The following is a 27,171-nucleotide window of genomic DNA, read 5'->3' as shown; positions in this document are numbered from 1 at the left end:
TAATTCTTTAGAAAAATGTTTTAATATTTACATCATCAAAGGTTGAAAGTGAAGAATGAGGAAGAGATAACAGAGGGTGGGTCTCAGTCATCTCACTCTGCTGACTTGCAGTCTTTCACATTAGTGACACACTATAAAAACATACTGGTCCTTAGACACAAACACATGCTGAAAATGTCTTTTACAGTTTTCTAAAAATCCATGAATGGTGGTTCTGTAAGGGTATGAAACTATGATGACTGGAAGAGCAAGTACTGCTCTTATGTTGGAGCTACAAAGAAAACACTGAAAGTTCACAACAGGCCCTCTTTGGAAAGAATCTCAGTCAATTATGACTTTCAAAAATGGCTGCACGACTTCCGAGACTTGTGGAAAATTCCTGCAATAGCTTCTTTTTTATGCCCAATTTGGACATCGCCAATTCCTCATGGTTGCTTTTGTGCAACAGTGCAAATGCAACTGAGTCTGAATGATGCAAATATCATGACACCGCCTCCGTTTGACACTTGTTGCCATTTTAATACAGTACAGTAACTTCATTGTTTAGGCCTGGTTGAAAGCTACCAAATAGAACAAATTCAAGGGAACAAAAGAAGAATTTTTCACTCATCTTATGCAAAATACTGCTTAATTAAAGTTCATACAGATTATAAATACATATTAAAATATGTACACGGCAAGAAAAAAGAAAACGACCTCTATGAAAATAACCTCATAAAGCCATTTTTTTCTCATCTCATTGAAATCAGCCACACAGGGCTAGTGCAGAAAAGTCACAGAGCTCGTGCAGCGAGTCACCACGCCTCAGATCATCAGTGAAACATGATTCAAATTGCCTTTCTACACAATTAGAACCTGTGGAGCGGCTTCCCACTGAACAAGCTTGAGGTCGGACCAGTTTGAATTTGGTCGTTTTCCTCCCACAGACAGAGACGTCCCACTCTGCAGCCAATCAGAGCGCCCCAACGCTCCCACTTGGCTGGAAAAAGGCGCATCTGTGTCAGAAGATTAAGGTGGGAGTTTGTTGTATAAATGCAGGGCGAATATTTCTTTGTCATGCCTCACTCACATATCATTCACACTGAGCGGTGATGGCTCCTCCCTGTGGTCAAACTGCGGCACTGCACTGCATTTTTAAGTGTGGGTTCAACTCAGTAAGAGGACTTCTTAAACTCTGGTTAAAATCCACAGCAAAGAGCGTAAACTCTACAAGTGCCTTCTGATGTGGGGTTGGGGGGATGTAGGTGGTAAGGAGGGGACAATCCAAGAAAAGTCCTGAAAGTTTGATATGAAAATGTGACATTTAATGAATCTGTTCACCAAAATACCAAAGACTGTGGTACTGTGGCTGCAGGAGTTCTCTCTACTGTCAAAGATGCTTCCATACTCAGTGTCCACGCTCCTTTCCCTGCCTCCCGTCGCTCTAGCTGTTGGTGACGGTGGTGCCGCTGCCCAGCTTGATAATCATTTGCTGGCAGTCGTGGAGGGTCCTCTTGTCTCCCAGCTTCTCCAGCGTACGGGCCGCGTCCGCCAGCATGCCCACCCTTTGGCCCGGCGCTGACAGAAACGAGGGAGGAAGGTAGCGGCATGCCAGCATCACGGCCTCCGCCTGCTCCCGCTGGCCGGGCCGCGTCTCAAACTCCTCTGCACACACAAAAACACAACAATCTCGTTACCTTTGTGAGGTTTCGATGCAGCCAGCCACTGACAGCCAATCAGACTTCAGCGGCTCCTGGTTTAATTACTGGGGGGATTTAGTGTAGTGAACAACTGGGCAAAATAGATGAGGAGCTGATTAGAGGCACTGATTACAGCAGCTCAGCGTCTCTCAGCTCTCTGTTACTTTTATTTACAAAGTTGAAAGAAAGCGCAAATTTAGAAAAAGATACTTGGAAAATAACACATCAAGTTGCAGTTTCAGAAAGTTTTTGTTTTCGTTCCTGCTTCCACTTAATAAGAGCTTTATACCACACTTATTTAACTCTTGAAAGCAATGATATAACCTTTTCAGAGATTCACAAACAAACTAAAAGCCTCAATTCAGCATCTTCTCTGCCATAAATGAAGCTGCTGAAGTTATGAGGATTCACAGCCAATCCATTCTTAGAAAAACAACTTCTTTGCAGCCACATGATCTTGATGACATGCAAATGTCAAATGAGAAGCAGAAAGTGAAGAACAGCATTTAGGAATCAATGGGTATGGAGGAAAGTTGGTACATTAAAGCTCTAGCTGGGCTTAGATGCTGCAAATTTTCTACATATATTGCATCACAGGTTAAAGGACTTGCCTGGCATGGAGGCAATCGATATTGCAATAACTTCCTCCTGCAGAGAATCTAGATAGTTAATCTAGTTAATCTAGAACATGTTTTACTAAATGAAGGGAGACCAGAGTCTTCAGGAGTGTTGTGCTAAGTCTAACAGCTGAATGTGCCCCTTTAACAGCTTTTCTTCCTTGTTTGACATAAACACACTTTTTATGGAAATAATGTTTAGCAATAAGGCATAAAATCCTTGGGGACAAAGCAAACAAATAATCATGTGCCATTCCTGAATGAGCCTGTTTGATTAAACAGCTTTTATACGAACCACAGGGGAGTCAGGTTCCCTCCTGTTGTTTTAATGGTTATCAAATATTCACTTAAAAAGCCAAACTGGTATCAAATTAAGAGTTTTTTAGGGCCAAAAGACTGGCTGTTCTTACTGAGCTGAGAGATCCAGACCTCTAGTAAGAGGAGGATTTCCAATCTCTATGAGAGGAAGGATAGACACCAAATGCCTCCTGACAAACTGCAAAGGAAACCGGACCACCTGGTAGGAGTGAACCATTCATGAGTGCTGTCTGGCACCGCTCCTCCAGGCTTCAGATGAAAACTCTTAATCAGTGTTTGCCGCCATTTCTTCATGAACTTTTAAAACTCAAAATTGTGTTTTGTTTCTGCAATTTGAAGAGTCGGCACAGCTGTAAACAGTACAAACTTTGGCTTTTCTCCATGCAGAAATCACCACCTGCCCCCCGTCTGGATTTCTTCACTGTGACGTGAAATCATGTGCAAACAACCTAAAAGGAGGGTTGGGGTTGCTGGTGGCCTTGCAGTTAGGTCATGTGCACCATGTACAGAGGCTATAGTTGTTCATACAGACAGCCAGGCCCAAATTCCCACTCTATCTACTTGATATCCAATTCTGTCCACTATCCTGTCCTACCAATATCTTTAACTCATTATTGCATTCTGCATGATAGAGTCATGTGGCCCTCATTATAAAGGTGTAGGCTAAATCATTGGCATGTCCTTATTTGCAAGGCTATACTCAGTCTGCCTGCATTATCCTTGTGTAATTTTATTTATGTGAAAAGCTCTGGAAGCTACAGTTTTCTTGCTATCTGTGCCCAAAGTGCATCTTTAAATGGTCAGAAGGAGCCTGTAAGCTGCTGCAGGAGACTCTAGAGCTGTTTCTCAAAGTCAAGGATCCTTCCTCTGTGGGAGGGATCCTCTCGAGCCAGGACCCTTGGAGGCGAGGCAATCGTCCTCCCTGGCAACTCTTGAACACACGTTTGGAACAGGCAAGCAAGTGTGCATGAGTGCGTCATAGGAAGGGTCACTCCCATAAACCCAGCGTGGCAGAAATCAAAATGGGAGGGGTATTAATAACAACTTTCACAAGTTTTACCCAGCGCTGTCTAATAAGCTATCACATCATCATATTGATCATTTAATATAATCATATAATAATATATAATATAATCATATTATATGGCACTACTTTTACCCATCCAGCTTTACTTTGAGTAATGATGAAAATATACATTTACAGTGGAAACAAGACATTTAAAAGTGTATTGAGCACGCTAGGACCTGGCTTTCTCCTGATATTATGCAATTTATGAATTTTTTAGGAGGAAGGAAAACAATGCACATTGTGGGCAATTCCTTTGCACGGAGGATACACATGTGCATCCTTGGAAATTCTCTGTTTGAAGGACTCAGTCCTTGGAAAGAGGATCCTTGAGATTGTTACAGTCCTCTGACTGCAGTCAATGACGTAGTATCCTTAAAAAACGGCCATTCGAGGATCCTTCCTTGGCTTTGAGAAACAGCTTATGTCTCTGGTAGATGGTCTCTTTAAATCTTTTTAAAAGTAGACTGAAGGCATTGGAGGAAGATGCATGTCCTAACTGCTATGTTTCATGTCTATAACTCTGTTAAATGCACTGCTCCTTTGTGAGTCCACTTGTAAATGGCAATCATGATCTTAATGAGGTTTTCCCAGATAAATAAATTAAAATAATACAAAGCCCTTCAATAAGGGAATAAATAAATAGGTATAGTTCAGGCTTCCCTTTGTGTCACTGTCTACATTTACAGATACTGTACATGTGCGCTCATACTGAGTACAGGGACGGTTCTCTTTGCAGGCTTATGCAGCATGGATGAAAGAACAATACATCTACAAACCTGTCTTGGCTCCGGGCGTCGCTCTGCGTCGCAGCGAGCGATCTAGGAGCTGATGCGTGCGGGTGGGGCTGGCCCCTGCCATCAGTCTGGCTGTAGCTTCATGGAGGAACAACTGGAAAGAGACGAGAGGGGAGGGGGGGTAAGTGATGATGAGTCATACAGTGTTGAGCTCTACCTCAGAGATACTCTGAATCGTTGTGAACACACTGCTAAACATTTGCCTTAGGGGTGTGTACGCTTATGTGTGTTTTTACGTTTGTGTATGTGTTGCAGCACCTCCCAGCTAATTTCCTCAGAGAACTGTATCGTGGACTGCCTGCAAATATGTGCAGAGAAGTGTTTGTATTGGTGAGAGCTTTGTGCTTCTTGTAAAGCGCTGACACTTTTTTTAAACCAGGTATTTGTGGTAACTTGATGTCTGTGCATGCATCTTTTGCATGCTGATTTCTCAGGATTTTTGGGCAAGTTTAAGTCTTCAATTTTAATAAAGGATACTTGCAAATGCTTGGAAATTAATGCATGATATGACAAAACTTTAAACCATCTTTTTTATTTGATGAGGACTATAAATCCCCCAAACTGCTCATTCCCTATCAGCCAAATGCCTCTAATAAGCATGCAGAATGTAGAAACTGTACGTACTCTTCTCATTGCAGGTCTGAAGCTGTGTGCCAGTTTGCGTAGTGAACTGAGATCTTGCTGAAAGCCTTGGAGCTCTGGTGGGGATGCCTGATGGACCCCTGCAGGGCTGCTGGTACCCACAGGCCCTGACCCAACAGGACCAGCCCCCTGTTGCTGCTGCAGACGCCACACGTTCGTCCTCATGACCAATAGGAGATCGCACAAGAGCAACTGGACAACCTAGAGACAAAACGACATGATGAGTATGGAGACAGGAGACACTTTGCTGCTGACGGGCACCGACTAATGACACACACTTTAAAGAAATTTTTAAAAAATCCCTGCTTTTTAACAGCTTTTCTTCATCATAAGGTCATATTCCTGCACACATATCATTACAAATAAACCTCGAGGGGCACTGGTTTGATTGGCAAACACTCCTCAATTTAAGATAACAAGTTACTAGTAGAAAAGGGCAGAGTTTCTTCATATCTGCGTGCTCTGCTGTTGGCAACCAGCTCTGTGTTGCACTGCAGATACATTGCACTCAGCAGAGACACACATGCAATGCAACTACAATGCACCACAGCTCTGGCCGTAGCGGTACACACACCTATCCACCAGCATCACCATCTGCTGAACGCCAGAGGGTAGGACACCGCTGTATCACACAGAGGAGCTGCTTCAGGGGCTTCACCGAGTGTGGTGGAGTGTGGCTTTGTGTTTTTTTTACAAGCCTATGTGTGGGAACATCTGTCACTGTGTGCATTTATGTGCTTCGATTTTAAAAATATCTTTAAAGCAATAATAAAACTGCTCTTGACTTCAATGTGCACTCTTCATCGGTGTCATTGCGAGTTCGTACCTTGTCTAAACTGGAGCTGTGGCAGTGCGGTCCCAGGTTGAGGCTGTCTCGGAGCAGGGTGCTGGCCTTGTCGCTGTAGCTTAGACTCTGCTGGCAGTTTTCTGGCTTGGACAGCAGAGCTCGCACCGCCCTGAATGTGTTCAGACACGCCTTGGGCAGGAGACTCCTGACAGAGCGAGAGAGAGGAGACAGAAGACACAGGTTAAAGTAGTGCAACGAGTGTCTGTGTTTGCTGCTTGGTGGTCCAGTGTGTCTATGTCAGACTTACTCTGCGTTCTGCAGACTGCGGGGCAGGTGCTCAACGGTGGGATACAGTCTCTCTGCAGCAGCGTCATCTCCTTGGAGCCAGTTGATGATCACGACGGCAACAGAGGACCACCACTTGGAATGAGGGTCGCAACCTGGAAGTTAGAACAAAATCGTCAACAACCTGATCCAAAAAGCATGCAAATATTTGACTCCTGCACTGCTTATTTTCACTCTTTATGCCTAATCTTTGATGAAGCTGCTTTGTGTGCATGAATAGGCCTGAACCTTACGCAGAGGCCTTCACAGGAATGCATCTCCTCAAATGTTACTACATGTTGAACCAATGCAGACTACAGGCCCTGTGATTGATCTGCTGGTTACTGACAGTCTGCAAGTAACCTCTGAAGGTGTTTTGTATGTAGGGTTGGGTTTTTCTGATACTGGTACCCTAACAATGCCTGAATTGATACTTTTAAGAGGGAAAAAAGACTGCATTGACTATGTGCAGGGGAGAAACACTAAGAGTCACAGTGGGAAAGTGTAGTGTGGTGTTGACATCTGCCTACAGATATCCTCACAAGTTAAAGGCATGACATTCATCTTATTTGTACCGAAATTAAAACTGTTCAGTACATATCTGATTGCTACAGGGCAATAATGGAAAGTTTTCTGAGCAGAAAATTGCAAATGGCGATCCACTGTCCTCTGCCTCAGCTAATACAGTGGTCAACTCCGACATTTCCTCTCTTTTCCTCTTTGCAAGAACTGCATCATAATCAATGCCTATTTGATATAGATCAGCTCAAACATCAATATGCTTCGTTTCAGTTTGCATGGTTTCCTGTGCACAAACAAGCAGGAAATGCATCACTAAGACCAGGAACTGGCATAAAAGTATCTGCCCTACATGTCCAATACCTACCTGACCAAATTTCCACAAAGATTTCTGGGCTTCATTTTGGTACCACAACATCTACCATGTTGTAGTGTAAAATAGCATGACATTGGCTTTAACTTTTCAATTTTCAAACCAAGTATGATGCTCATATTATTAATTTATGGAGATTATCTTTATGAACAAATCATGTAAGTGTCATAAACTTTTTCTGGACACAAATATTATTCCCAGCGATGACCCAAAAATCCACCGAAAGATTCCATCGGCTCGCCACCGAGAGATCCCATGTGACGCTAACTTCCGGGTTTTGCCTGCAAATTCACGTCATGACTGTACCACTCTATCGTGAATCAAATCAATCTGAGATGCACCAACTTAAGCCAGGGGTGTCCAAACTTTTTCCATTGGGGCCACATACAGAAATGTATAAGGATTGTGGGGCCACTTTTATATGCCTCACCTTGATACCAAAGTAAGTAAAACCAATCTATTGTAGGATAAGATATGCTCAGTGATTGGGTATGCTTAAATGGCTAGTTGATTGCTGACAAGGCAAATGGCCAATCATTTTCAAGGATTTTGGGGAGGCCAGTCATATTTGCCATTATGTTTACTATTTATAGTGTTGTCTCAATTTAGTCCTTAAAAAAAACAACACAAAGATGTGTTGTCAAAATGTTTGTTTACAGTGTTAGTACGGTAGCACTGCCTTGTCCTAAAACTAAGAAGAATAATATAGTCTAGCACAAGTGTCATGCCCTGTTGAGGGCCATATTTCACTTAACTGAATAAATTCAATTAATTTTGGGGGGCCAATCAAAAATATGCTGCAGGCCACATTTGGCCCCCAGGCCATAGTTTGGACATCCCAGGCTTAAGTAAGACGCCATCAACTTGTCTGCTGCTGCCGTGGGGCAGTTATCATCGTCCTCCACCCAAAACAGCCGTGGTAAATCCCTCAAACCTTTTACAAAGTCTTGTAATTGAAAGAAGAGTAATCTAATGTTGAAATTGGCAGGGTAAAAGCTAGGTTTGCTGATAAATGAGAACATGCTTGGCTATAATGTGTTTAAAGTCAGTTTACCAAAATGATGGCTCAATGTAAAATTTGAAAACGTCAACATGTCGTCTTAAAATGTTCTAACAAGAAGGGAAAAAATGGATTTGCTGAGAAACTTTAATAAATACAGCACTTTAGAGGTGAAATTTGTTTTCTTCACAACTTAAAATAGCTGCATCAGTTGCACAATGCAGTTTTGTTAATGTTCAAAGATTAGTTGCCCTTTATTTACTACACTGTCTGCTCTGTTACGCCTTGAACAGGCTTTTTTTCAGTCTTTTAATAATTGTGTTATTAACTTATATAAATTAAGACATGTACTTTGTGTGTCCTCAAACTGTAAAGGATACTTGTTGCATTGCTGCTTTGGAGCTTTTTGTTCTTATTTATGTTGAACAAAGTTAGTAGAAGCATGTTGTTGACTGAATAAGGATGACTTCTATGCTCCTTTTATCAGGTTATGCTGCCAAGTAGACAGACCAAGTGTTAAACAGGCTGTTTTATCTTCATCACTTATGATGATCTGCATGGGCAGCAAAGATCAAAAAAGTGATGGGTCATCTTTAATAGAAAGACACTGTCGGTTTTGACCTCTGAATAAATCTGTTTGCCTCCTCTGGCAGAGTCACTCCACGCTGAGAGGAAGCAGCCATTTTGAAGACTCCCTCATGAGGGAAAACTCCTCCATTTAACACCGGGCACCACACACACACATCAACTTCTAACACTTTGTGAGCAACCTGAGGCTCTGCCAAGAAACTCTCAGATTAAAGTCCCTGCACAGCACCCTCCTCCTCTCAAGGTGATCACCGATTTGACAGCGTTGAAGATAGATGATGCAATCTAGAGGATCCCTCCCTTTCTGCAAGCCCCCCTTCTTCTGCTCAAATCAGTGATCAGTAAGGAAAGGGGAAGTGGCAGGAGGGTGGGAGTCAAGCAGGTGGAAATCAGGCAACTCCATCTTAATGGGGGGAAAATAAACTTTATCTCACTGCTTTTAATGCTGCACACATTCTCTACACTGCACAGTCTGCAGGAGGAGAAAAGAAGACAGGGGAGGAAATGCAATTCTCCTTAAAAAGAGATAAGAAGAACAGAGAGGAAACCCACAGTAAGTAAGAGCTGATGACAGAAATAATGATGACTTACCTGTCACGGTGGCCATGTTGGAGCCGATAGCGAAGGACTGAGAGGTGGCACCTGCAGCATCTGACGCACTGATCAACAGCTGGAGGTACTCCAGAGCATCAGCATACTCCCTGAGGAGAGACGCATTCAAAGTGGTCAGTTTTCTGCCACATAAGCAACAACGCTTACCAGAGGCACTGTGTCACTATTTCTACTTATTTTCAAAAAAAACCCACCGCAACAAGTCAAGATTTTTAAAGAGGAACACGCTAAACCAAGCAAATTGCCAGCAAGATGGCTAAATATAAGTAGTTTCTTTATAAATACTATTTTAAAAACAAGGCTAACCATCTTATTTCTAACTCAATGTTGTTTCAGAGCATTGCAGTCCTTTAATGGTCCCATATAAGTTCCACCCTCCTCTCCTGATCTTCCACGATCAAGAGAGCCACATCCATTTCCTGAGAGGGGCGTGGCCAGAGATGGAGTCAGACAGCTCATTAACATTTAAAGCCACAGACACAGAAACAGCTCGTTTTGAGCAGGGCTGAAGAAGAGGGGTTTTTAGACATGCAAAAATCCAATGTTGGACACAGGCATGTGTTGCAGACCTTTTAGACCAATATAAACTTTCCTTAAAATATGTAAAATATGTGACCTTTAAATTTGAGCAAAAAAATTGCTTACAGTCAAAATGTCTGGTAATGTTGTTGCTGCCTATGCAAAGGCTATCAACAGCTACTAATGACAGAAGGATGTCCTGTTTTGTAAGGGAAATATTCCCCCCCTTTCCAAGAGGGGTTTATTCTCATCAGCAGAATCTGTTATTGATTATAAAAACTGATTTAAATCATCAATAAAAGAGGGACAGGCTTTTTTGCTCTTTGTTTTCTAAGCTGAGTCATTCCACAAAGAACAACAGAGACAGTAGACTGAGAACTAGCTTGGCCATGAGTTCAGAATTTGAACCCACCTGCAGACTTAAATCATTTTTACAGTTAAATTATGCTGTAAAGATGTGTTGGTGTGCCTTGGGAATTTGTACCATGCTTGATTACTACAATGATACATAAACTAAAGATACTTTTGTATGTGTTTTCACAGGTACTTATGATCCTATAATAGCTTGTTGAAACTTGCAATATCATATAATATCAAAATATAAAAAACTTGAACAACCCCTTTGAAAACATTTGTTTCTGCTCGATTTCTGGTATTTTCTAACTGTGCTTTTGTTTCATAAGTACACACTTTGGATAATTTAGTGTTAAAAAAACAAATAACAGGTACCAAATGTTTTTAATTTGCTACAGCAGATTGCTTCAATTAACAACTGTGAATAAGGTTGAAACAGCTGAAAAGTATGCTGAAAAAACATAAATTTTAGCATGTATTAGTTTAAATCTGTCATTCCCAAATGATGCAATGATTCATGTCTAGGTGTGCATTGTGAATTTTATCAACCATGCATTATTACTACAACTAAACATCAAGTGAAGACGACATGTTAAAGAGGTGATTTTGGATGGATTTAAGTGTGGTGTGCCTTGAGCAAAAAAAAAGTTTGTAAACCACTGCCATATAGGATGTCAGAGAAACTTTAATTGGTAGAAGCAGCGATTTGATGTCCTCCAAATTACAATATGAGAGACTTATGGGATGATAGAGCAGCTAGGTGTGACTGAAATGGAATTTGATGGGACTTTTAAAATGTGTGTCGCCCCAAATTGAAACATTTGTCGGTCTACAAATCAACATCATCGGAAGCATTTATCTAGAGGTGTGTTTCTGTGCTCTCACCCTTCACCCTGGTTGGGCCTTTTCTCTCCACAGGGCTGAGCCACACAGTACAAAGCTTTCTCCAGGAGGTGTTCTCTGAAGGCCTGAGTGACCTGGGCCAGAGGATCCACTGGAAGAGAAAGAAAGAGCCATCATCATAAGAAATGCATCCTGAGTGTGCATGTGCTGGTTTGTTACTATGCTCAATTTTTAAACTGATATATGATACAAGTAAAAATCAAAGGATATCTGCAGGTGTTTCAAAACCAATGCAACTAAAATTGAAGAATTAAGCACCATTATTGTGCAATTTCTTGTTTTTAATTACCAAAACTGCAAACAATTCCTTCAAACTAAGTTCCAGAAATACATTGCCAGTGCAGAAATTCAGTCACTGCTTTCTTTTTGACTCCCTGCAGCTTTTTTTACTTTTATAAAACTGACTAGAGGTCTGTGCTTCCGCTTAATCTTTGGTGTTTTGTTCGATTTAATTAGTCATTTTTTTTAAGTGTTCTCTTTTTAAACACGAGTTAGGGCTGTGCAATATAAAATGAGCTGAGAGGAGTTTTAACCTTTAGTATCACTGCAGTGAACTTTAAGGACATTTTCTCACAACTTTGATGTTCCATGAATGTCATTTACCAATAAAACAAATTTATCATCCAGGCCTAAAGTTAACTGAAAATACAACAAAATTAAACAAGCTTAGCAGAGGCTTTTTAAACAGGTGACAAAGTTTTTTGGAAAGGTTTAAGGGCTTGAATTAGCTGCTGTTAAACATATACTCTAATCTCTCTGCTCTTACCAGTGTTTCCAGCCTGGCTGTAGATGCTTTCTTTAGGAGTGCTGCGAATAGCCCAGTCCCCATCCACAAAGAAGCGGTGACCCAGTGGGTGACAGAGCCACTGCATCGCTGGAGGCACGCTGCCGCTGGACGACAGGCACGCCTGGCGGGCACTGCTCAGGAACACACGCTGTACAGAAATCAAACACAGTGGAGTTCAGTAAAGATAGAGTACACAGTGTTTAGTTTTCTGATGATGTTTTGGTTGAGTATAGTTGTTTATTTTCGGTCTGAGGGTAGTTAAAGGATTAAGGTTAGGGTAATCAAATAAGGCAGAAAAATATGGGTCAACAGTCAAAAGGGTTTTGAGCAAGAACTTTATTTCAGCGGCATCTACAACTGAACAAAATATCAAATAAAGACAATTTAAGTCACTGATTTAGAAAACTGTGTAAACAATCAGACTCACAGAGGTGAAATGCAGGATCCTCGGCAGGCTGGCTTTGACCCGTAGAGCTGCAGAGACGTAGACCTCGGCCAGAGAGGCCACAGGCAGGCAGGAGCCGGCACATTCTGCCAGGTTAACCGCACTCAGAGCCATGTGCACCGCTGACAGGTGGCTACCATTCAGCTTACCTGTGTGGAAAGACGGAGGACACGAAATTAAGTAAGTAAAACTGATAAAAAACAAGGATGATGTACCAACTAAACTGGACTGCTGATAAACGCCCTTGCTAAATATCTTTAACAGCCCTAGTCTGAACCTTTTAATTGCCCTAGATTCACAGAAGCTGGCAGTTTCAAAAAGCAGCAGCTGTCTCTTTATCAACCTACAATTTCCAGCTCATGAAATTTAGAGACTCCCCATCAACCAACCTGTCATGTGAAGCTGGTGTAGGCGATGGTAAACAAGGGCGGCGTCACGGCTGCTCTTGCAGGCATCTTCCTGCAGGGGGCGGTCTGATCTCAGCCCTCCAGCTCTAGCAGCCAGCCAGCGGCCCACCCACAGACGCTGGAGGCAGAATCTTAGCAGAGACCAGAGAGCAGAGCAAGCCAGGTCCAGCTGGGAGATGGGTAAGGGTCGACCGAGAGCCTTGAGACAAGTCCACAGGTTCTGACTGGCCTGGGCAAAATCTCCCTGAGGAGGAGAAGAGGAATAAAGGTGATTCTGACTGCAGTAAAGCGGTGAAAATGCTTAATATTTTGACACTTTTTGATACCAGGTGTTTAAAATTGATGCAGTCGCTTTAATTATTATGATTTCATAAGATTCGTGCATAGGAAAGGAAGGAGTCCATCAGACATCATTCTTTATGGAAACACTGCTCATGTTTCTGTGTAATTTGGACAGTGTGAAAGCTTTGACTGCAATTTGGTTATTGAAAAGAAGAAATTACCCAATTTGTTGCTGTGGTATTGCAAGATTTAGACACTAATGGTACAGAAGTTTAAAACTGTCACATAATGACAGTTGTAGTTCAGCTTAAGACAAATGATTACAAAAGGAAGCACCAAAAGACAGATATAAAGGCATAGGACTTTCTTCTTGAGTCTGGTTAGGCTTCTAACGCCTGGATTCGAAGCAATGAATCTGAATTCGGCCAACATAAGAAGAAACATACTCTTGCTAGGTCCAGGTCAGCCTGCTTGCGGTGCCTCCAGAACAAAACAGAGGATCCTGAGTGAGGTCTGGTTACGGGCTCTCCATACACTAACAGTCGGATCAGAACTCCTGAGACAAGAATACCGTTCAGCAGCCACACCAGGATCGTCGGCAGCATCCAGTCCATCCAGCCCCACGAGTCGGCTGCAGAAAATACACATTTAGATTACATAATTAAGAATACAGGACATGAAATCAAGAGATTTTTTTATTCTAACAGCTCACATACACTTTAAACCCAGGATGTTCCTTCCTGCGTGGTGAGTGGCCGTAGCTGCAGCCCCTTCTGCTGAGCTGCTGCCAGAGGAGCAGAGCAGAGCAGAGAGAGGGTTGAGGGAGAGGAAGAGGAAGGTGAAGGCGCACAACGCCATGCGGGATCGGTCCAGCATCCCACCAGCACCACCTCCTGCTGCCGCTCTGTCTAGGACGCCCACATTCGGCTACAGGAGAAGAAGGTCAGAGTTATTGTATGTCAGCCTCAGCTACACCAAGAAGTTTGACTTTAATGCACTTGCATTCAAATAGTATTAAAGACTCTAAGTTGGCCACGTTTTTATTGGTTGGCTGAAGAATTAAACACAGATTCAAAATCCAAGAGCGCCATCTTGTCTGAGCGTCTGTTAGTTCTGTCTATAGTGCCTCTGGAAAGTCAGTGCTGGTCAAAATAATCAATCTCCTGTCAAAAGACTGGGTTGTTTATCCAGGCTGCTGGAGAGAGTCTGAATAGACACTCGTGAATTTGTTTATAAATAATAATAATAATAATAATAATAATAAATAAATCCGTACCGATCCTCATTAAGAAAAGTCTTTCTATCACTGGCCACTGGATTTAGGCTCCCTATAACCAATAAACTGTTTCATTTATCCAGAAGGGGCAAGGACTGATACTGTTTGAGCAAAGTAACCACATAGACTGCTCTTGTCAATATGCCATACCCTGGTCACCGCATACCTTCATCATCAACCCTCCATTTTTCTATTATTTACCAGCACCTGGATGTAATATAGTCCTACCTCCAGTGTCAAACATATGTAACTATAGCGTATCTGAAAGCTGTTTTCTTACCATAAAATACCAAAAGAAAAAAAAAGCAATGCCCAGTTACACAAGTGGGGTTCTAAGGAAGTAGTTTTGCTTCTCTTGACTTTAGGAATGATCTATGTGACTAAACATTTGTATGTGAAGAAGCAGTTAAACCATGTATCTACATTGTACTGTCCAGGAAAGTAGATTCTGTTCTTAAAGATAAATTTATTGCTGCATGATTTGGTTGTAAAGTGCAATTGATGGACAATATTGCAACTTGCAAATGCAATTATGATATAATACATGAATGGTATCATGAGTCTATTTGCTTAGTTTTCAAGAAAAATGCAGAGAATAACGATAGTTTTGAAGTGTGTAACTTTCAACTGAAGACATAAGAATATTAAGTTACATAAAAAAGACAAAACCTTGACTTTTTAATGTACTGCTTTGAAAATAATAAAGTTTTTCTTTCATGAAAATAAAGGTACTCCTACAAAGTTACAAACAAACGTCTCTTTGCAGGCATTTTTATAATCCTTTAAGTACCACTTAACACAAAATTATTTGCAGCCTTTTATGCGATAGTGTAATTGCACAGCCTGACAGTGATTGCAATTAGATTAATTGTGCAACACCTGTTGAAATCAGCATAAAGCAATGCTTAATGTGTTAGCCAGCAAATGGAAATTTCTATAATGCATTAGCATCAAGCTAATAGACTTACAATGTTTTCACAGGGCATTTTCTTTTATGGTGTAGAAACAAAGCTCCGCCATCTTTATACCTGAACACATTCAAGGTATGTACAGTCCAGCTACCATGACAAGGTGATATTATTTTTCCCCACCTGTCAAGTCCTAGGCATTGCAGAAAGGTAAGAAAGCATAGCTTAATGGGAGCTTCACATACATACACACATAGGCCTATGCTGGCTCTGCTGATCCTGTTTTTGCCTCCATAAGCCCTCTGTTACTACCTCTGAAAACAGCACAGAGGCAAGAGATTACCTTGTCAGCCTACACCTCTGCAACGTTCATAATGAGGGTGAAAAGTCACAGGTGTGAAAATGTTTCAGCTTTAAAGGGTATTGTGAATTGTGCTTTGGATGTATGTCCCATATCTCAGAATCTTAGAATTTTCTTTGACTTTTGAGGAGTAATTTTCATGAAATGCACATCACTAGTTTGCACATCAGCTCATCCCGACCCGAATCCCATAGTGGGACTGGCAGGAATTAAGTCTTTGTTCATGCATAAGGCTTATTTCTATCTTTTATATCTGCCTGTTTTAACACATTGATAAAATGTTACTTTATTTTCCACAGTCCCAGAACTAAAGCGATTTCCCCACACTACTTTCTTCCTCCTGATGAAGTACATCGATGATTAATTTGAAGTCTGGCCCACAATTAAACCCCTTAATTAGTTCTGAAGTCTAAACGACAGCTTCGTACCTTGGTGTCCTCCCCAACTGGACTGTCAGGCTCTGAGTCACTGCCGCAGTGTGAGAAAGAGGTGGGAGAGCCGACGTCAGAGGCCGGCGGGGTGGGCAGCTCGGTTTTCACATCAGCCTTTTCGTCCACCTCCATGGCAACCAGGTCCTTGAGCGACTCTGAGGGAAAGAGCGATTAAAGGGTCAATCAGAGGTATGGCGGTAAAGACATCTTCAGCCATCGCTTCCACTTACTCAGGGGCAATAATGTAACTTTTCACTTTTGTCATTCCAAGATGACAGTCGTTATCAATAAACCTCATCTCACAAGGTCAACTGGACAACTTTGGTGAAATCACAGAACAGCTGTAATGGGATAAAGAGCAGAGGAAGGTTTAAAGCACATACTGTTTTTCTGTGCTGCCATTTTCAGAGCCATGTTCTCCTGCTTCAGTTTCTGGTTGGACTGCTGCAGGTAGCGGATGTAGTCAATGGCCTTCCTTAGGACTGCAGACTTGTTGAGCTGTGAAAAGTGAAATCACAAACATCAACACAGTTAGCTTCCTCTTACTAACTGCCAAATCTCAAAAGTAAAGTTCTCTTTATCATTAAAGCAACTCTTTCTGACCTTGGCCTCAGTTCCAGCCACCAGATCTTTGAGCTCGATGATTTTGTCATTAATAGAGGAACGGTAGCGTTTCTCGATGGCGTTGTGGGCCGTGCGTTTCTCTCCCTTGTGAGGCTGGCCTGCCGGTTTGCCACTGATGGCTATGCGGTTTATGGGCAGCTTCTCAGCATCTACCATGACAGGTACTGTTGTCAGGATGGTGCCACCACCCATAAAGGCCTGAGAGGTGAGAAAAAATAGAGCATGGGAGAGAAAAGAGAGGAATGGAATAGATGGACAGTTACCTACAGGAAGCACATTTATATTTCTATCAACATATTTCGATCCCAACACCCCCTTTTGCTGACTGAATGTAGTGGAAAGGATTTTCAAAGTTTAGCTTTGATAAACCCTGGCTCTTTCTATATAAAAGAACCATATATTCAGCTGTTTGCACCTTACAAGACTGTATGGTTGCTGTAAAACAACTAAAAGCTTTTTGCTAACCACCATAAATGATAAAAGAAAGAAAAAGTAGTGCCAGATGACACCACCGTAGCATGACAGACAGCAGAAATGCTAAGAAACTGATTCCCCATTCTTAGTCATAGCAAACTCTCTATTTAACTCAACATTGTTGAAGAACAATCAATTTCTTACTCGGTACTGTAAAGCCCATAAGACTGTTTTTGATGCCTTACACATTAAAATCAAGCAAATTTTGCTCCTATGTGAGAAATTTGAGTTTTCTTTAAATAATTGCCAGTAAATTTCTAATAGTAATTTTCCTTTAGATGCATATCTATTACAATTATGCTGCTGCTCAACTGTATTGCTCTTCCATTGCCTGGTTTCTTGTATCTGAGTACACTCATTTGGCTGCATAATCCTATTAGATTTTAGTTGCAGTTGCAATACAATCATGTGCAACAGATGTGTGATATTAGTCACATGACTTGAAGCACATCATCTTGGCCCCTCCTTTGTTGTTTGACAGAAAGTGGCATGACTAATCAACAATAAATTAGTCTGCCTGAAATCACCATCAATTCTCATTCCATGCCTGCACAGTGCTCAGTCCTCGCTGTGTCTCCTGCATGGTAAAACATCCAGGCTACAGGTGACCCTGCCGCCTTCACAGATATACCAGCTTGACATTCAGGAGATGCTGAGTTACGTGAGGCGGATCTTAAGTGACTGTATTCTATTGAGCTAGCTCATCCTGGTGCTCGTTAGCTGTGGCTACATGTCAAGTCTGTTAACGGCACAGCTTCATGTGTGCTCTGCAGTGTGGGAGTCACAGCAGCTGAACACAGTGAGCTCCTGTTTGACAGAAAATCACACTCAAGGGCCTGTTCATGTATATTCAACTTAACTGAGACTATTTGGCAGACGTCGATGATGTTTGAGTATTACAACAACACACTTTCAGCTAAAAAATTTGTAATATGTATTGCAGAAAGAAAACATGACAATTTCATTGTTTTCTGGTATCCCTCAGCCTTAACATACATGTGTGGTCATATTACCTGATGGATTATGTTCCATCAAGTTAGAACAAACTGGAGATAAATGCCATAAAACATGCTACCTCTTCTTCCTGGAATAATATAAAAAACGACCTGTTGTTACAACTACAGTCACTTTAAAATTCAGAGCAAAAGATGCACTTAAAACACCTGAGTTTTCATTTACAAAGTGGTCTGTGTTCGAGGAACAACACAGTGCTGGATTTAACCTGGCTCTTTGATGGCCATGTCTGGCCCTACAAAGGCTACACAGTGGCGCAAAAACTACACATTGTTGGCTTCTCTGAATGCAAAAGAGGTCTTGAAGCAGAAGACTGTTTACACATTTCTCCCCCCTGAGAGACTCCCAGTAAAAAGCTGAGCCTTCTACACTAGTATGGCTTATATTCCAGATTTTATGGTATATATCTGAATGAATCATATGGTATGTTTAGTATAAACTTAGTGTAAAGCTGCACATGACGTGCTAACCTGCAGTGAAGTGCTCTGTACTGGGGTGGTGGTGGCCAGCGACGTGGGAGAGGCCATGGTAGTGACCATGCAGGGGTCGTGCTTCAGAGTGGTCAGCAGCAGAGACTCAGCCTTGATGAACTGAGGCTGCAGCAGCACCTGAGAAAGAGCACAAACACAGTAAAAACAGGTTCAAAAACATAAAAAGGGGGTCTATTTTGTATATTCTTCACAGACAGCTCAAATGCGCTTACAGGTACTTGCTGAACGTGGGGCGCGATGGTCTGAGCTGGTGGGCTCGCTGTCGTGGTCAGGAGAGGAGAGGCGGTGGTCAGTCCCTGGAGCTGAGTCTGGATTGCCACTGGCTGAATGCTCGGAGGAGAGGACGACAAGCTGGCAGCTGGTTGGCTCACGCTGCTGGGACTGCCAGCTGGAAAAAAAAAAGTGACAGGAAACATTTTTATCTCAAGCACATCCGGTTTTAAGACACTTTCTTTACATTCTTTCTTCAACAAAACTAAATAAAATTACTGAAAAGACTTCAGAATAGTATCAATAATATATCATATCATTCATCTAGTTAGAGCTGTGAAAAAGGCAGTATTTAGTCTTCACACCTTAAATAGAACAAGAAAGACAAAAAAACATCTTAGAACCTGTCAATGAAAGAGCGTGTTCACTTGTAAAACATAATTATTGAAGTTCTTGGAGCAGTAGCGTCTCTGCCCCACTAGTCACTGGTCATTATCTCTGGGTTTTTAGGCCAATAGGTGACACAAAGATTGACTCTTTAGAAGAAAGTGATAGCAATATTCAGTGTGTCACCTCATGTTTCTAATCAGCTTTTACTCCAATGACCCATCGGTGCCAGGGCTCAAGGAGTCGTAAAACTTTATTGCTGGAAAGACCCTTCAGATGTAATGTTCAATGTTTGACTTCCCTGCCTGTAAAACAATCAGCAGTCTACACTAAAGAAGTACAATACGTACCGTCACATTAATGGCTGTGTGCATGCCTATGATGAGCGTCCAGACAGAGTATTTTCTTACCACACAGCTGAGCAAAGTCTATTAGATTAGGAGCTTGATTTGAGATCAGCTGAGGCTGAATAACCCAGCATCTTAACTTAGTAAATGTAACGCACGTGAAGAACCACCTCCCTTCTCTGGCACTGAGGTTTCATTTGTGGAAAGTTTCTAAATCTGACTAGCATGGGAACACAGAAATGTTTTTCACTTTATCAGCCCAAGTGTTGTTAGAGGATTGTCTTGGCCAGAATTTTAAATCTTTGTTGTTATACTAGTTAAAATAAAAGAATATTGACATGTGCTTGAATACAACAGCAACATTTAGATGAGTCCCAAGAATCCTCTATTCCATTATTTCTTGTATCTAATTTTAAAAATGTAAATAAACTCCTTTACTGTCTTCATTGTATAAATTCATGGGTACCAAGACTAATGCAGACATCTCTGTACAGACAGTAGGCAGGAGTCTGCTTACAATTTTTGATGAATTAATTAATCTCCAACCAACCTTTATTACAAGAAAGAAGTCGATATTTTAGCGTTAGGTTGTCCTTCTGGAACTTTGTCCCATCTCCACACTGGATCTCTGGAGCTCAGTCACAGGGGCCGACGGGTTCCCGGTCACCTCTCTTTGGGTGTTTCTAGACAGGCACAGTTCTGGTTCTGGCTCTGGTTCTGTTCTGGAGACCCAGAACCTTGGTGCTTTCTGGAGAACCAGCCCATGTTCACACCAGTTTAAGCAGAACCAAAGTGGGAGGACATGATGGACATGTATCACCACGTCCAGCTCCACAAGTCTTTCCTGCTGTCCCAGTATTCCTTTTCCAATTTCTTGAGTAAATTAATTATTTGGTCTGGTGTTCTGGTGAACCCAGCCTTTGCTGTCTCTTCCACAAATTTGGCCTATAACTTGCGCCTCCTTGTTCTACTCTCCAGCTTCACCTGGAATTCTGTCGATGCTCAGATCATAACCAAACATTTAGCCTCCCCAGCAGACCACTTTTTGTCAATTTTGCTCTTCTTCACAACCTAGAATGTGATATGCCCACTGACGATGTCAAAGTTCCCAAGAAAGCACCTACTATGTTTGGTTCCAGCTGAGAACCAATTTTTCAGGTTCGGAACCAAATTTTCCCGGTTTGAACGAGCCAGCCGGTTCAAAATTAGGTTCAGGAACTGGAACCGGCACAGAGCCCTGGCAGTCCAAAAGGCCATTTTAAGGCCTTTCCCCCTCGATTGCTCAGTCTGGCTGGGTGACCAGCTCCTGGAAGAGTCCTGGTTGTGCCGAACTTCTTCCATTTGAGAATTATGGAGGCTACTGTGCTCTGGGGAGGCTTCAGTGAACCAGAAATTTTGTGTAGCCTTCCCTAGATCTGTGCCTTGTAGTAATCCTGTCTCTGAGCTCAGATACAGGATACTCTGGCCTCATGGCTCATGGCAAGGTTTAGAAACATCTCAGTAATGCCCAAGAGAAATGGGAGGAACCTGAGCAAAAATCCAACTGTTTTTGCAAAGGGTCTGAATATTTATGTAAATGTGATATTTTAGTTTTTTATTTTTAATAAATGTGCAAAAATTTCTAAAATTCTCTTTTCACTTTGTCATGATGGGGTTCTGAGTGTAGATTATTGAGAATGAAAACGAATTTTTTCAACTGTAGCATCAGGCTGCAACCTATTATTGTATGAATCCAGGATTGAGGTGTTCACGAGGACCTAGGGTTTTAACTTGGAACAGGATCTCGGAAGACTTTAAAACAATTTTCAAGACTAAGTGGGCATCAAATACTATTTTACTTCCATTACAGTCAGAGAGGTTAATTGAATCCTTCATAATTACCACACAGTTCTTACCTGTGAAGCTGTTCTGGTTGCTGTAGTTGGTCCGGGCTGGTTGGGGCTGAGTCTGGGCCTGGAGCTGTGGTTGTGTCTGTGGTGGAGTCTGTGGCGTCGGTGAGGTGAAGAGGGCCTGCGGTGTGGATCCGAAAGCAAGGTTTGATCCTGGTGAGCCATGAGGTGAAGCCGACTGAGACGAGGCAGATGGGCTGAGAATGGGCTGGGGCTGCTCCACTTTGGCCTGCCGCATGGCCAGAGGCTGCTGTGGGGAGGATGGCTGCGGCCTCTGGGTGCTGTTGGGCACCTGAGCCAGGGGAGACTGCTGGAATGTGGGAGGCTGGAAGGCCTTGTCTGGGGTGGATGAACTCCGGGTGATGGGAGGGCCGAGAAGTGCATCCAAGTGGGGGCTGCTGCTGAGGATAGAGGAGGAGGATGATGGAGGTGTGGCGGTGGTGGTGCTCAGAGGGGTGACTGGGGCGATGGACTGGGTCAAACCAGGAAGCTCTCGGCTGGGAGGAGGTGCTGTGTACGGAGGGTTATCAAACAGCCCTCCAAACTCCATCTCCTGGTTGTTGATGAGCTGTAGCATGTCTGCAGAGGGAGAAACCAAAAATTAACCATCACTTCAGCATAAGAGGACAAGAATATGTGAGATGTTACAGAGATAACTCAACAGCACAAACACAGAAGTTTACAAAGCATCATCATGATCTGGCTATCACTAGCACTGGAATCAACTACGAAAGGTAGGTATTCATTAAGCTTGTATAGAGGCTTATACATAATATATCACACTGGACAACCTGAATCAGGACTGCACAATAAATCACATTTTTATTGTTAGTTACAGTATATTTAAAGCATTACCAATTTATTAAAAAAGTACAAAATGTTCTTTACATAGGAAAGCAATGCTCTCTCACTCAGTATGTGTACATTTTATCTGTTGTCAAACCTTTCTGATGCCAGTTGAATATCAAGCTACCCATCAGCTACATTCAGATTAATCTGTGCAAATTTAGTAGCAAAAAAACTTATTTGATTTGTTTCAGATGCATGAGAAACTTGTTGTAAATAATTAATATAGATTCTTTAAACCAGCTTATTTAACACACTTCAAATGTTTACCTCAATACCAAAAATGTCAATGCACATTACATTTTTCTCATGCAGGCCAAATAAAATCACTTCAAGTCCAAAAAAAATTAAAATATGATGGTATGATTCAAATAATGTCTGCTGATATTTAAGCCTACATAAGCTGACTGTATCTATTTGGATAACATCCTGTATTTTCTTATTACAATCGCAGAAAGAAAACATATCGCAAGTTATTTCCAACTTTCACAGCCCTGGTCTGACTCACTCTCTAGCTAGCCATGCATCAAATCCACTGGAACATTTTTATGTTTCAACTGAGCGCAGAGAAAACACAAGTCAAAAGAATACAACACAGGCACTGAAATGCATGCAAGGAGCAATATACCTTCATATTATGCACTTATTATTTTAAATATACCACACTTTAAATAATACCTACTTGATTTATTGTAGCTATTGCCAAATAGTCACCACGTCATATATTTACTTGGTCTTTCAACTATATTGCATTTTACTATAAAATTCAGGAGCATTTTAGTACATGTTTATATTTCTTTAGTGGGGCTATTTCATGGAAGGCTGTTTTTTTGATAGACCTGCTCTGCTCTGGGCTGAGGAAAACTCCATCTATCTGTTTTATGTATGCAGATACATAAGGATAATGAGAGAAACTTCAATCTTACTTAAAAAAAAAAAAATTCAAACAAAGAGGTATGTATGTGTTGGCAAAGAAAATGAGGTGTAAAGCATTTAAATGAGTAAACAGAATAGCCAAACCATTTCAAAAGAGCTTGAACAAGAAAATGTTTTGATTATAACACAATTTTGTTTCTTTTTATACCCCCCAAAAAAGAATGGAGTCATCATCATATTCACAAAGTACTGCATGTATTAAAAAAAAAAAAAAAAAAAAAAAAACAAGCACCAGTGAGTGACATTTTTTAGCTGCCCTGAAGTGAATCTAAATCGTTCCTCCAAAAAGCTGCTTATTTCCTTGGTTTTATCACTGCAATGTTTGCCTACATGATGCCTTTGTAAGCGTGGTAACACAAAGATGAAATGTCAAGCACGAAAATAACACCAACTGCTGTAAGAAGATAATCAAACCTTATGTAGCAGCCATGTTTTGGTGCCAGAACAACGACCATTGTGCTAGCTAATAGGAATGGTTATTCTATCAATCTTCACCTGCTTTGACTGAATTAGTCACCAGGTTTTACTGGGAATAATCATGCAGCCCTCAGTCATCTATAAATCATGACTATTTCTTTCATTTAACTTCTACAAGTGGTATATTTGAGTTATTCTTCTAGGCAGTTAAATGAAGTTGATATTGAGATAAGGCAAGCATGAAGTGCTTTGTTCACTATGTATTTTTCAATCAAATCAAAAGTTTTGATATAAACATAAACTGTACACTTTACACTTAATGTGTACGCTGCCTGAATATTTATAGTTTTCTGAAGATGTTGGACAAAGTGCTTTCAAGTGGATGTGAAAAACAAGTCTAACTCTAAGTCTAACTTTGACCAATATATATAGACATATAATTCCCATCCTTGTTTTGAACTGTACAACCTTCATTATTTTAATGATAGATAGTATCAAAACATACCAAGTCTTTACAAAATAAAGCTATTTGTAATTTTTAGGACATGTAGAAGATGTGTCTAAATTGCCAATAGAAAAACAAAAAAGAAAAAACTAAAATTTAAGTACCAAAGTACTGCCAATTATTTTGTACAATTTAGACCATGTGCAGGATATTGAGCACATTTTTCTACATTAAATGCAATTCATCACACAACACTGGGTGCCCAGGGCTTCTACTCCTGTTCTTTTTGCACTGAAATAGGCATCTTTATCATTTGATTTTTAAATATAATCGTTTTGAAACTTTAAAATGTCCCCACCTAAATGAGTTTGTCCATGTAAATTACCATGGTTAGATAAACTTGTGTTTTAACATAAACGTGACATGTATAATGTTCATAATAAACCGTGCAGCAATGTGCTTCCCCGTTATCTAAAGACACGGCTATTCTGCCTAAAACACACTTCACTGACAAGTAATTTTCCAGTCTTTTTCCCGGAATATACTGCAAAAACACTGTCATTTTGAGAGCATGTTGTGTCTGCAGAGAACCGCAGCAGCCCCGGTTTGTAATCCAGTGTTTTGTATGAGGTGATCGCTTTGGACCAATCAGAGAGCGCCTCAGAGACTTGCTATGCCGATCAGCCCAAGACACGAAAGAGAGGGAGCCTGTCTGTGACTGCGCAAGGGGTTACCATCGAGCAGAAACACCCAGAGGTTACTGTCGGTCAAAATTTGGAAGGTGGCATGCACCGCTGCAGCATATTCATTATCGACATCAGCACACGAAGTGATGCGTTTACATCTTTACTATTATCACAACTGAAAGTGGATGATACTGAAATATCTCAACCGAAAATATTGCATCATTTATTTGTCTTACTAAATAATACTTAAAATACATCACTGGACGACAAAGGACTTTACAACCATGTTGGTTTAAAAAGGTTGGCTGACAATATTGGCACGTTGGATTCTTCCATTAAAATAAGAGTATTTATCGATATTAAAAACACAAGACAACATTTTCGTGGTTTCAGCATAAGCCTGAAAAGATGAAAACAGTCAGAAAAATGTTTAAATAGATTTTATTCCGACAAAAACGTATAAATGTGTCAATTCGGTCACCTGAGGCACCGTGAACCCAACAAGGAGGAATGAACGGCAGTAACCTCTATCTGTGGAGCAGGCTGGGGGCGGGGCGCGCTCACGACCATTTAGCAGCATTAGCTTCACTTGTTAGCATCGCTAACCCGCTCTAGTAATCGGTTTGCCTTAATGTATGGTAAGATTATGACAGCCAGTTCCGATACACTCAGAATAAACACGGTGAAAACGCCCGACAAGATTAACACCTCAGTCGAATTTAATGAGCGAGCCTGAGAGATAGCTAGTCTGGCTAATAGTGGTGTTTCGATTTAAATAACGACCGTGTTAACTGGCGACTTCGCCGAATGCGTCTCGAGGTGTCGTAGTTGCAACCGATGTTAAAGAAGGAAAATATTCAATGAAATGTGCATATAAAAAGCTAATTTTATAAGTATAGACAGAAATAATGACTTGATTTGATATAATGACAAATAAACAAAACCAAGCGGCAATATCTGTTAAAAGGGCTGATAGTCACAAGTTAGCACGGTCACCCGTCACACCGAAACACCGGCTAACGAAAGCTTACGTTCAGATATGGCTAAAATGCTGAAGTTATCCATTTTAGAACTTTGAATTGGTATTTACAATGTTTTGACAAACACTGGGTTTAAGCACATCCTGCACGTTAATGTGATGAGCTAAACACACATGGCATGGGGTAATTACGAGTAGCCTTATTAGTTTAGCTGTTTAGCAAGCTTTACACGCGACTGGATTAGCTAGCAGCTGCTGTTAAATTTAAGTTATCTTACCATCAATGTCGCTTAAGAGGACCGTGTCGATATCGCTGGGATCATTCAGCGACAACGTTGGATCCAGAGTATCCAGCGAAGGATCGTCAAAAGACAAGCTGTTCATCCTTACTGTTGTGTCTGGCTTCCCAATATGAGACTTTAACCGGCTGTTCACTTGCTTTTCATGGGCAAAATCTCCAACTTCTTGCGGTACTACATTTGCCAACACGTTGGCTCCCAAGAGTCGTTGAAACACGCGGAAAGAGATCTGCAACTTTGTATTGATGTGTCAATTAACAACTCACTCCTACCCCCATGATCATCAAGGGAAACTTGTCAAGCCAAGCCAAACAGTGGACCTCGCTCAGTAACCACACATGCTGACGCGAACCCGCCCAGCCTAGGAGGTGATTGACAGCGGCGCCAATCAGTGCGTTCGCAGTAGATTCTCACGTAGCACTGTTCATTTAGGTTGTTTTGATAATTTGACAGAAGAGGCGACGGGTTGTGGAGCATACGACATTATTAAACACAGTGGGTCTAAATGTATTATTATCTTCAGTTAATAAAAAAAAAACGGAATCTTTCCATCAAGAAACTGAAAGGAGTCCAACTGAAATGTAGCTAGAAAATATCACGTACAATAATAAAAATATCTAACCTGTTTCACACACTATATATCACCCAGCTTTCTTCATCCCCCTTTTGCACAAAAACACTCTTATCACGATAACTCGCCCCCAAACAGTGTATTTTTGGTGAAACAGCATGGATGTGTTTATTGTGGGCTTGCCCTCATCAGCCAATGAGAGCCGAGCGGGTGTGTGCTAGTGACGATCAAGTTTGGTTGACTCGGAGCAGCGGCTCCTCCTGTAGAACCAGTGAAATCGTCCAATGGGGAGCTCGGGATCCGAGTGGGGTGATCTGACGTCACGGCTCTGGTCGAGAAATTACATCATGTGTATCTATCTTGGACGTGGGGGTGGCAGCAGGGAAATTACATGCAGGGAAACAAGTGGAACAATAATAAAGTGGTGAAAAGAGTTTGTTTTGACCTCAAAAGTATTTTTTTAACTAGTATATTACTGATTTAGGATATGAAGTTAACTCTGTTTATTAGGCAACCCTTAAATTGCTCTTAATGAAAATAGTAAGCAAGGCGGACTTTATT

General features: G+C 41.4%; 1 protein-coding gene across 2 annotated transcripts; it reads right to left on the bottom strand.

Annotated features, from left to right (window-relative positions):
• Positions 1–26,682, bottom strand: srebf1 (sterol regulatory element binding transcription factor 1). 2 transcript variants are annotated; one of them, XM_041817144.1, is made up of 20 exons: positions 26,019–26,682; positions 21,438–22,010; positions 18,811–18,986; positions 18,578–18,715; positions 16,599–16,817; positions 16,379–16,493; positions 15,993–16,150; positions 13,736–13,946; positions 13,466–13,650; positions 12,720–12,981; positions 12,313–12,479; positions 11,865–12,033; positions 11,081–11,189; positions 9,302–9,411; positions 6,214–6,346; positions 5,946–6,111; positions 5,102–5,320; positions 4,460–4,571; positions 1,388–1,644; positions 1–1,275 (listed from the first exon to the last, which is right to left on the bottom strand). In XM_041817144.1, exons 1-19 carry the CDS (start codon positions 26,122–26,124, stop codon positions 1,424–1,426), a joined length of 3,549 nt encoding a protein of 1,182 aa, XP_041673078.1. In that variant the 5' UTR covers positions 26,125–26,682; the 3' UTR covers positions 1–1,275; positions 1,388–1,423. The 2 variants fall into 2 exon arrangements, with proteins under 2 accessions (XP_041673078.1, XP_041673077.1); XM_041817143.1 differs by having other exon boundaries at positions 1–1,644.
• Between the last annotated feature and the right edge of the window lie 489 nt (positions 26,683–27,171).

Source organism: Cheilinus undulatus, linkage group 21, assembly GCF_018320785.1.
Source record: "Cheilinus undulatus linkage group 21, ASM1832078v1, whole genome shotgun sequence".
Classification (NCBI taxonomy): domain Eukaryota; kingdom Metazoa; phylum Chordata; class Actinopteri; order Labriformes; family Labridae; genus Cheilinus; species Cheilinus undulatus.
This window is presented reverse-complemented; position numbering and strand designations above follow the sequence as displayed.